General features: G+C 46.1%; 1 protein-coding gene across 3 annotated transcripts; it reads right to left on the bottom strand.

The window, feature by feature from the left end:
• Positions 1 to 1123: 1123 nt before the first annotated feature.
• Otx2 (orthodenticle homeobox 2) lies at positions 1124 to 10596 on the bottom strand. Of its 3 annotated transcripts, XM_013012274.1 has the most exons (5): positions 10519 to 10596; positions 10284 to 10358; positions 5592 to 5812; positions 4698 to 4873; positions 1663 to 2809 (listed from the first exon to the last, which is right to left on the bottom strand). In XM_013012274.1, exons 3-5 carry the CDS (start codon positions 5686 to 5688, stop codon positions 2189 to 2191), a joined length of 894 nt encoding a protein of 297 aa, XP_012867728.1. In that variant the 5' UTR covers positions 5689 to 5812; positions 10284 to 10358; positions 10519 to 10596; the 3' UTR covers positions 1663 to 2188. The 3 variants fall into 3 exon arrangements, with proteins under 3 accessions (XP_012867730.1, XP_012867729.1, XP_012867728.1); XM_013012276.1 differs by lacking the exons at positions 10284 to 10358; positions 10519 to 10596 and having other exon boundaries at positions 1124 to 2809; positions 4698 to 4849; positions 5592 to 6020; XM_013012275.1 differs by lacking the exons at positions 10284 to 10358; positions 10519 to 10596 and having other exon boundaries at positions 1124 to 2809; positions 5592 to 5897.
• Positions 10597 to 10881: the final 285 nt, after the last annotated feature.

The following is a 10881-nucleotide window of genomic DNA, read 5'->3' as shown; positions in this document are numbered from 1 at the left end:
AATTGGTTATTTTAGATCAGCTTTTCTACTATAAGAAAGAAAGAAAGAAAAAAAACTCGGAGATTAAGATTAAATCTGGGGAAACCTAGACTTTCCAGCACCAATCTCACTCCAGTTAAATTACAACGGGATGAATATTACCAGGGGGTTGGAAAATCTTGCCAGCATTTTTTTTTTAAATCTTGGTTGTAAGCTTTGGCATTTCATTTAGCAATAAGGGTTCACTTATGAGGCAAGATTAGTTGGAGTTTGAGAAGAGTATACACAGTCAGGGATGGAAAATAAAATAGCCAGAAAACAAAATCGTTGCAACTGCTAACCTTCATTTAAAAAGTTACAATCAAGAGTCACTTAATTTTGGTCAAATTTAAGAACACAACAAGTTTAAAATGAAATTAAATACTGCTTTTACCTGAGGAGCACTGATCATCTGCCCATTTATCTTTCAGGTGACTAGTTCAGAAAATGCAAAGAAAAGTGAAAAGGGTCATGTCACCCCCCCCCCTCCTGTTTTCTCCCCTCAGCACTTTCAAAAACAACCAAAAAAAAAAAAAAAACCTGACCAGGGTGCCTTATGTTCAACTACTAAAATGATAGGTTTTAAAAGTTTTCTGAAACTCTTTTGTTCAGAAATCATTTCTGCCTGAATTGTTTTCTGATTCTGATTACAACCCCACTCTACATTTATCTCCGATGTTTTTGGAAGTTAAAAATCTTAGTCAAATTAGAACCCAAACCAAAATTTTATGCCATTCTGAAAGATGCACCAGTTCTTTTCTTCCCTCTTAAAAAGAGTGAATCTATTTAAAAGCCTACTAATAAAGTGCCTAAGAAATAATTCAGGTTTGCAGCAGGAAAGGAAAAGCCAAGGAGAGTTAAGACTCTTAATGATTGAAGGTTGGCATGCTAAATTCAGTTTCAGACCTGTCCTGATAGAACTTATAAAAAGTTTACAAACCACTGTCACTCATTCCAGGCTATCCATAGATTAGCCAAAAAAAAAGAAAAAAATAGAAAAGAAAAAGAAAACTGAAAAAAACTGCTCTATAAACATTTTGTGGATGTAAGGCTGAAGAGGCTTTTCATTCATAAATTATGGTGTAAAATTAAACTAGACCCAATCTTGTGCTAGAACCATTTTAATATAATTATACATATCTGCCAAATCCAAGGAAAAAAAAGGTTTATGCATATATCTTTTCCAGTTAACATCTGCAAACATAAACGACAATGATCTCAGTTTAAAAATTCATCAGGGTCAGAGCAATTGACCAATGTCTCTTTACTGCTAGGCTTACCAACAGTAAATTACAGATGAATTAGTGTCCTTCTGTTGCTCTTCTCTCTCTTTCTCTCTCTCTGTCTCTCTCTCTCTCTCTCCTTGTCCAGAGACATTTTGTCGTCAAGTTTCAGTGTAGCTCACCTCCAGCCAAAGGTAATCTTTTTAAATCGGTATTCAGTTGCTCTGAATTTTGCTTATAATTATAACCTATTTAATCACAGAAGAACTCCTGCAGAGGTGGAGTTCAAGGTTGCATACAATAACAGGAGATCACAGTTTTGAAGTCTAGCACAGATTAAAAACCACAGATGTACCATTTATATAAGACACACACTGATTGTCTCTTAAACTACATATTGACTCCTTATGAACATTATTTCTTTTAAATAAAGTAGTGCATCTAGGACAATCAGTCGCACAATTCACACAGCCCTGAAAAGTTTTTCAGTGCCAACTCCCAGTTGGTCATGAAACGTGAATGAGCTTGAGACGCTGTTCATTCCTAAGAATCAACCAAGGATTGGCTAAAACATTAGATCACCTCTGCTTCTGAAGGCTCTGGCCTTCCCGCCCTTCCCTCACAACTTAGTTTTGTTTGATTTTTTTTTTTTTAATGTAGTGTTGGGTTGCACATGGCTAGAATGTTTGATTGATCACTTTGGAAATCAGGAAAACCAATGATCTAAAACTATGACAGGATCTTAAGTAGATTGGTTTGTCCATTTCAGTTGCTGGTTGGTAAGCCCCTCTAAGGCCCTTCAATTTTCCTTCTATGCCTCTTGGAACTTTGATCAGGATTCTGAGCATCATCCCATCTAATTCTTTTAACCAATGCCTGGCTAAAACTGGAAATGTCCAGCCCAGCATATTTAAAAATCACCCACAAAAAAGAGGTTCTACAGGTCTTCACAAAACCTGGAATTTCCACGAGGATGTCTGATCTTTATAATCCAAGCAGTCAGCATTGAAGTTAAGCTTCCAGGAGGCAGTTTGGTCTTTATAATCCAAGCAATCAGTGGTGGAGTTAAAACCCAAGCTTGAAGCTCCATATCCCTGGGTGGGAAGAGAAGCTGGGGACTGATTGAGATGGCTGGTAACTGCATTGGTACCCATAGGACTGAGTGTGGCCCCTGGTCCAGGAAGCTGGTGATGCATAGGGGTCAAATAAGATCCACAGTCCATGCCCCCAAAGTAGGAAGTTGAGCCAGCATATCCTTGACTATAACCTGAAGCCTGAGTATAGGTCATGGGATAGGACCTCTGCATGCAGGAAGAGGAGGTGGATAAGGGGTCTGACAGTGGGGAGATGGAAGCTGGGCTCCAGATAGACACAGGAGCACTGCTGCTGGCAATGGTGGGGACTGAGGTGCTAGAGGGGGGAGTGAACTGGCCACTTGTTCCACTCTCTGAACTCACTTCCCGAGCTGGAGATGTCTTCTTTTTGGCAGGCCTCACTTTATTTTGACCTCCATTCTGTTGTTGCTGCTGTTGTTGACGACACTTAGCTCTTCGATTCTTAAACCATACCTTGAAAGGGAAAAGTATTTATTTATTTTTTAACATGGACAGATGAGCTAAACAACCTCTCCTCCTCCTCCTGGAAATCTGCTATGAGACACACTCACATATACTTCTGGAGTTATGAAAATGGGGAGGTTCTGTCTATAAGCCTTTCATCAAGCCCAGAACAGTAACATTTAAGATAATCCCTCAAATCATATGGATAAAAATTCACTTCACTGTCCTGTCTTGGTCTATTACACACAGGTACATAGAGAAGGCTGTATTTTGGGATGATCTCAGATTGAAACAGAACATAGATTTTTTTTTTTTTGAGAAGGAAACACAAGAAAGGAAAACGATTCTGTTCTTGCAAGTCAACAAGACAACCTAAAATCCAACAGTTCTTATCCATCTTCCAAGGAATAACTAACTGCTAATATGGAGGTTGGCTCCATCACCTTACATTTTGTCTCACATACAAAGACTCACAAGAGAGCCCCAAGGGGAAGACATCTCAAAGCTACAGTTTATGGAAAGCTTCTTCCTTTAGAATGGAGTGACTTCTGTGGTCTGTTTTAAGGCCAAGACAGACCTCTCTATCAGTCTTCAATAGCTTCTGTCTATATCTGAAGAGTGGTGCAACTCAGCCCACAGATCCTGTCTCCTGCATCATGCTCACTGATTTGTCCATTTCAACCTCTGCTACAACTTGGAAATTTCTTTCCCCTAGCCCTTTTCATGTTCTGCCATGAAGAAGCTGTTGTTTGCCATATTCTGGGGATTATCAGAGAAACTTACTGGTACTTTTCTGGGCTTCAAGTCCTTAATTGTGCTCTTGAATGAGCTCTCCATATGGTTGTGGAAGCTGGCAAAAGTCGTGTCCCCCAGGCCAACAAACTCAATGCTACCAATCATTCAGTCACTTGATGTCTTCCAATGAGGACTTTGATTCAAGCCTCAGAAAATGCTAGAACTTCTCCCAAATCCACTTTAACCAACAAACTTGTTCTCTGCTTTGCAGTTCACACTGTTTCAAAACATGTCCTACCTAAAGGACAGTTTAGATGCTAAACATTTTTTCCAGAACTCTCTCCCTCTCTGTCCCCACACACACACACACACACACACACACACACACACACACACACACACCATGCATGCACAGATGCACATGTATCCATACACACACACACACACACACACACACACGGCTTGCCCTCTAGGATCACTGACTTACTGTGCTTTAGGGTCAAGTTTAGGATTTAACTAAAGTAAGGGAAGATATTTAATCTATCAAATAAATAGTGCTGAGCTAGAATTTTCTACCCAATCGCTAAGACGTCTAAAAAACACATTCTCATTATGTTTTACTCACTTGGGAACAGCACCAGTTGTTTCTACAGCTTGCTTCTGCCACCCCATCAGGCATGACCTTCAGCAAGCATTTGTTCTATTTATTTATCTTATATTAAAAACAAAAACAAAAAGAAAAAAAAACCAAAAAAGAAAACCTTTGGGCTGTCCAGAAAGCTAAGCTTATTTCACCTCTGAAAGTCCAGGAGAAAAGAGGGGAATCTCCACATAGAAGGGAGGAGTTAAACTATCCCGTTGTTACTCCGGGAATCTGCCCAGGGCAGTGTCTCTGCACGCCATCGACCCAAGAGTTCTGGCGCTCTAACACTGCAGCTACATTGCCACTCTCCCTTACCTGGCAGCCTGGGCGGGAAGAACCACTTGCCCTAAGAGGATCAGGTGGCAAAGGAGAATCGCTACTGGTACTGGTACTGCTACCGCTCCCGGGATGTTTATAGAGTTTCGAGGCTGGGGGGTGGGGGGGAGGATGTTCTTCCAGAGTTCTAGTTAGCATCCTGGTTGAGGGGAAGAGTCAAGGAGGGCTGTAAGTCTGTCCTACCTGCACTCTGGATTCGGGCAAGTTGATTTTCAGGGCCACTTCCTCCCGCATGAAGATGTCTGGGTACCGGGTCTTGGCAAACAGCGCTTCCAGCACATCGAGCTGTGCGCGGGTGAACGTGGTCCTCTCCCGCCGCTGTTTCCGGGGTGTGGCTGCGGGACAAGAAGCCCAGGGCCCTTTAAGGTGGGGGAGCAGTTTCTCAGTCACAGGGCTTTCCGTGTGGGGTCCTCGACTTCCCGCCTTCCAACCCACCCCAACACTTAACAGGGTGACAACTCCCTCCCAAGTCTTCCCAAAACCACCCCCAACCTACAACCCAAACAAAAAAAGCCCCAGGACGGCGGCCTCCTGGGAAGGGCAGCTCAGCCGGACCCAGGAGGGCAAGGGGACCCTGATGTCACACTGTGTGCCACTCCAAGGGCCTTTGTCCCTTCATCTTTAAAACGGGGGAGGGGGGGATAGTTTGGTACTTGGAAGAGAGGTAAAATGCGCAAAGATACGACCCGATCGAAAAGAACAAGGGCCTGAGGGTTCAGGGAAGCCCGGGGCGAGGCGTGAAGAGCTGCAGAGAACTTGTGAGTGAACCTTAGCTTCCCTAAAAACTTTGGAAAAGCCGGGCTTGGAGGCATGAGCGAGGGTCCCCCCACGCCCGAGCGACAAGGACAATGACCCTCCTTACGACCACCGTGCGCGCGCGCCCCACTCCACCCCGGACACTAAGGAAGAGACAGAGCGATGTGATTTTCTACCAGAGTTGCAGAGCGGATCGATTCACATCCCGGCAGCCCCTGGCCCTCCCCGACCGGTGAAAGCCGACGGTGGGGACCTCCTTTGGAGCTGGGGTGGAGAACGGCGCGGGAAGGGCCTGGTAAGAGTGCCGCAGGACTCACTTACCGGGGTACCCCACGGAGGGGTGCAGCAAGTCCATACCCGAAGTGGTCAGACTCAGCCCATTGACTGCGTAAGGCGGTTGCTTAAGATAAGACATCATGCTAAGGTTGTTTGGAGGCGCAAAGTCGGCCCAAATGGGGGGAACCCAGCCGGAAGGTCTCGATTCGCCTGTGATGGACAGGTTCAGGGTTCCTTGGTGGGTGGGTGGGTTTGGCGTGAAGGAACTAAAAGCAAAGCAAGCAAACAAGAGGTGCTAGTTCACTGTGTCGGAGGCCGCAGCTTCTCCTACGTTCCACCACTAACTGCAAAGAGCTGAGGCCGGGCGAGGCACACAGGCTTTTAAAGGACTTGCAGATTCCCTCCCCTCCCCCCCCCCCCCCCCCCCAGCTGCTCTGGAACTAGAGGAGGACGGAGTGAGACCTGATAAACCTGTCTTTCCCCACCCCCACCCTAAACTTAAAAAAAAAATAGTGGACCCGAAGAAAGCAATTACAATCTGCCTTCCCCCAAGAACAAAACCCCACGCCTTCAAACGCACACAGCGCATTCCTATCCCAACATTTGCATAGGACTCGTTGGCTGGCACTAGCTAATTGTCTCAAACAAAACTTGATTGGGGCCATTTGCAGAGACAAAGAACTCTTTTGGCTAAATAAATAATGCTGATAACAAAGCCCCTCGGTGAGAAACAAAGAAACAATTCAAGAAATCTACCTCAGCCCAGACTGTTGCCTTTCCCTGGTAGAGATTTTAATTATCTTAGCTTTTTAATCACTTTCAACTACCGAGTCTAAAATGTCAGTGCATTTAGCATTTAAAATATCAACTTGCCAAACAACAAACTTGTGAAAAACTACCCCAACCATTATTATGCCACATTTGAAGTCATTTCCAGTAATCATTTTCACCTAATTAGTAACCTGGATAATTAGATTTCGAGGTAAGGAACAGATTTATTAGAGTTTTGCAGAACCTGCATTATATGTCTCTAAATAACTTGAGCTAAACAGACAAATATTTAACTTTTTAAAGAAACACCTAGCAAGTACTTAAATATACTGTTAAAAAAAAAGTTGCCATGGTTGGTACTGAGCATGCCAGAAATTTTGAAGTAAAGTTAGACTCCCACCAGATGGATAATGACAGGCTCCCACATTTGCAAGTAGAAAGGGTGCTCATTTGTAGTGTGAGTTGCTTCTATGTTGATTGTGATGAGTGTGGGGGGGGGCAGTAGGTCCTGCAGGAGGCAAACTTTTCGGACATTTGTGTCTGCAGCTGCAATTTCCTGTTAACTGTAACTGCCTTTTGCACATGTTAGTTCTGAAGAAAGTAGATAAACACCCAAAGTTGTGAAACTAATAGAATTTCTCCCCACCTTTGGCGTTCCTACAGTTGTCTAAGGAAAAGCTCTTAGGAGTGGAAAAAGAAAAAGAAACTTATTTACTTTCTTTTGTAGAGTCCTCCCTCCTCCCCGAGGACAGGGACTCAAAAGTAGATGTTAATATAGGCTGGCAGTTTCCAAATCTGCCTTTTATTTTAAAAAAAAAAAAAAGTGGTAGGTACCTTGCAAAGCTCTCTACTTTGAAACTTTCACACCATGGAAGATTGCCTCAAAATGGCGGATTCCATATTGGGGGATCCCTGTTACTTTTTACAGGGTCTTCATGAGTTTTAAGAGCTCTGTGCTCATGTTTACACTGTGTAAGATATCAAGGCACCACACCATGAAAGTTGGTAGCTGCGACTTCCTGATTTAAATTCAGACAACAATCCTACTTCCCCCACCCCCAAATATACATATATATGCATATGTATTTTTTAAAATAAATCTCCTTCTGGGAGGAGTTTGTCTTCTTCACCAGTAAAACAAATTTAGCCAGTCCTACAACAAAGACTTCACATTTTGTAATCTCTTTTCTTCTCAACCTGCAGTGACTTGGAGGCTGTGAAAATCATAATTACTTTAAAATAGTCATTGGTTTGTTAAAATAGCCTCTAAACAAAAAAGTTCTGTTCAACACAAATCTTACTACCTTGTAAAGTTCTAAGCTGCTTAGAGAGGAACCTAAAATGGTATCAGATGTTGAGAAAAATGGAAATGGTCTCCCATGCCCCAATTAGAAAAGCCTGACATCACACAATAAAGTAACACATTCCAACTAAAAAGCAGTGACAAAAAACACCGGGCCTGATAACCTCTTTGGGGGTAAAATGGCCTTTTCCTCCTGCATACATCTTTAAAACAAATAAAAGAATAAGGGGGAGGAGGAGCTAGGGAATACTTTGAACAGCTAGCCTAGGTATATGCACTACCCAAAGAGGCCTTGGGCCCTGCCGTCTAACTTTCAAAGCCCTGGAAGTCCACTTCTCTTCCTTCCACTCCAAGCACAGAAGTGGGGGTGGGGGTGGGGGTAAAAGAAATCACCTTTTTAATACATAAGACTCAACCTGACCTCTCACGAGGCAAAGAAGACAATCCATACCTAGAGGCAAACGGTGCTGGCCCGGCGAGTCCCCGCAGCCAGTTGCGGGTGCAAGTGGCTCTTTCTTGTGTCCCGGCCCCGCAGTCCGGGTGGTCAGGTCCCTCTCCACTGCCCGCGTCGGCCTGCGCAGCCTTATATCTAACGGTCTATTCGTGCAATCTGTCGCTTCCCCCCTCTCCCCCTCCCCCCGTATTTTTTTTCTTCCAAGAAGCCCATCTACCAGTTGCTGTGTCCTCGCTCAATAATAATTACCTCGTCCGAGAATTAATTATAATAAATGTTTTCTTGATAAACTAACGAGATAATCCGAGGGGCACACGTCCCTTAATTACAGGCCGCCGCGCTCTGCTCTGCTTCTCGTCCTCGCTGATTAATTTTCTGCATGATGGAAAGGAAACAAAACTACACGGACTGGCGATTGGCCTGCGGCTGAGAAGATGACGAAGAGGAGGACGAAGGGGGGGGGGGAAGGAGAGAGAGACAGAGACAGAGACAGAAAGAGAAAGAAAGATCTGTGGGCATCGTGGAAAACAGCCGGCGCCGGCCTGGCCCCGGCGAACTCGAGTGAAAGTTTCTGGCCTCAGGGAATCGACAACTCTGCCACCCGCGAGGGAGGGAGGCAGGAAGAAACGTGCCAAAAGGGTTGGCCTTAGCTATTAATTACCGCCAGAGAAAGCCGGGTGGGTGCTACTAGCTCTGGAAGGAGAGACCTTGGGTACAACCTTACTTGGGGGAGGGGAGTTTCCTCTAGTGCTTATAACTTTCTTTGATCAGAAAAAGTCCATGGATGAGCGAGGGAAATCCGGAACTCCCTAAAAGCTCTACGATGGGGGGGGGGAGGGGACGGAATTTCCAGGAGAGCCTTCTCTCCTGTCCCCTGCCTAAATTCATCCACAAAGCGCGCACAGCACCTCTGGGCCTCTTCCCTCCCGATCAAGGAAGGATTTTTGAGAAAGACTTGGATTTCAAAAGAAAAAAATAATAAAATCTGTCCTGAAGTCGGACGCCTCGACACGAAGACTTCTTCAGAGTTGGCAACACGACCCGTCGCTCAGGACCGGGGCAGGCGGGAGATCTTCGGATGGTTCTCACTGGGCAGTGAGAGAGCAAAATCTACGTCCCTGCGAGCCCCTCGATCCCAGCAGGGTCCTGACCCGTGACACCTCTCGGTCCCCGAGCCTGGGAAGGGAAGGCCGGAGAGCGCGGCAGGCTCCCGGTTGCTCAAGTCCCCAGCGCAGGGAATTCGGTCCCCAGCCCTCGCCTGGCTTCCAGCTGGGCACGGGACGACTCGCGGCCACCTTGGAGCGCCCCAGGTGCGCGCGGAGCGCTTGGCGGGGCGCGTCCCGCGCCATCCCTGCAAAGTCAGGCTGCATAAAAACAATACCCATCCTCGTTCCCTCTGCCCGGGCCTGGCGACCTGGGGCTCCAATCACCACAGCCTTAAGTGGGTGAAGGGGAGGGGGTTGCACCCTCAGGGATGGGAGGATATTGTAATGCATTCGATCTGAGATCTGAGCTGCTCTTCACTGGGCGACGCGGGACGGCCAGGGGCGAGCGCGGAGCGCGGGGGTGGACTGTCTCCTCGGTTATCCGCCCAGGGTTCGGCTCACGTTCCTTTAGGGGGACTCAAGCTGCGGCGGGCGGCCGCCGCCGCCCAGCAAACTAGCCAGGCTTCCAGCACAGCGGCCCCAAGAAGCTCTTACCTTCTTATTCTTTCCCCGCCTCCCCCATGCATCATCCATCCATCCATCTAGCTACATTGGCACCTCTAGATCTCAAACTCTAAATACCTCCTTGGGAGCAATCCAGAGGACCCTACCCAAACCTGGGGGCCCAAATGAAAACATCCAAGAGACAAGCCCCGAATGGCCTGGAAATTAAAAACAAAAGCACAAACAACCCCCCCTCCTCAACACCCCAGATGAGACTGGCGACGGCGATTTGCGGTGGCGGCGACCGACCCCTTGGAGCACGCGCCCTCCCTTCCTCCCGCTCCCGCCCTCTTCCCATCGCCAATCCCCCCCCCACAATGGTCGTTATTACAAGTCAAAATTTGAAAGAGAGAGGAAAAACCATCAACCTTTGGAAGAATTTCACGTTTGCAGAAGTGCATGAATAGATCTATTGGAAGTGCTGGGGGTGGAGGTAATGATGGACAGAAGGACACACAGCTATAACTATAGACAACCAAGACAGACGGACTCTTTCTTACCTTATGGCCGCATTGGAGGTTAGAAGAGGGGGGGAACCCAAATTATCCTTCAAAATTCCAAATATCCAGCTTATCCTAAAAGAAACCAAGAGCATTGAGTTAGAAACCTTGAAGTCTTCACCCTTCGGGGGAAAAAAAAGTAAAACACAACCCGAATTGTTGTTGTTGTTTTTAAGCAACAGAAAATGAAGGGGGCTGAGTTGGAAAGCCGCGTGTGCTCTTCTACGATACATACAAAGTAGACGTGGAGAGTGAGGGCTGCGCTAGCGATTTTTATTTTTCGTAACAGTGGAAGGCTGAGTTGGAGCTGAGGTCGCTTCCGCTCTCGGGGAGATTTGCTGAGAAAGCGCCTCTCTGGCAACTTTTTGACGCAAACTCTCCAACCAATGGCAGGGAGAGAATGATTGACACATCTAAGCCAGAGGGAAAATAATAAAAACACACAACAGGGGGAGGAAAACAGGCCTCTGCTGCACGGGGGGACGAGCAGGCAACAAATCCAGGCCTCCGACATTACCAGAATGTTCTTGAAAAACACTGGGCTCCCTCCGCTTAAAATATACATTCTGGGCCAGAGCATGTGAACTAATTGTATAAT

Source organism: Dipodomys ordii, unplaced genomic scaffold, assembly GCF_000151885.1.
Source record: "Dipodomys ordii isolate 6190 unplaced genomic scaffold, Dord_2.0 Scaffold16, whole genome shotgun sequence".
Lineage (NCBI taxonomy): Eukaryota > Metazoa > Chordata > Mammalia > Rodentia > Heteromyidae > Dipodomys > Dipodomys ordii.
The sequence above is the reverse complement of the archived record's forward strand: the minus strand, read 5'-3'. Positions and strand labels throughout refer to the sequence as shown.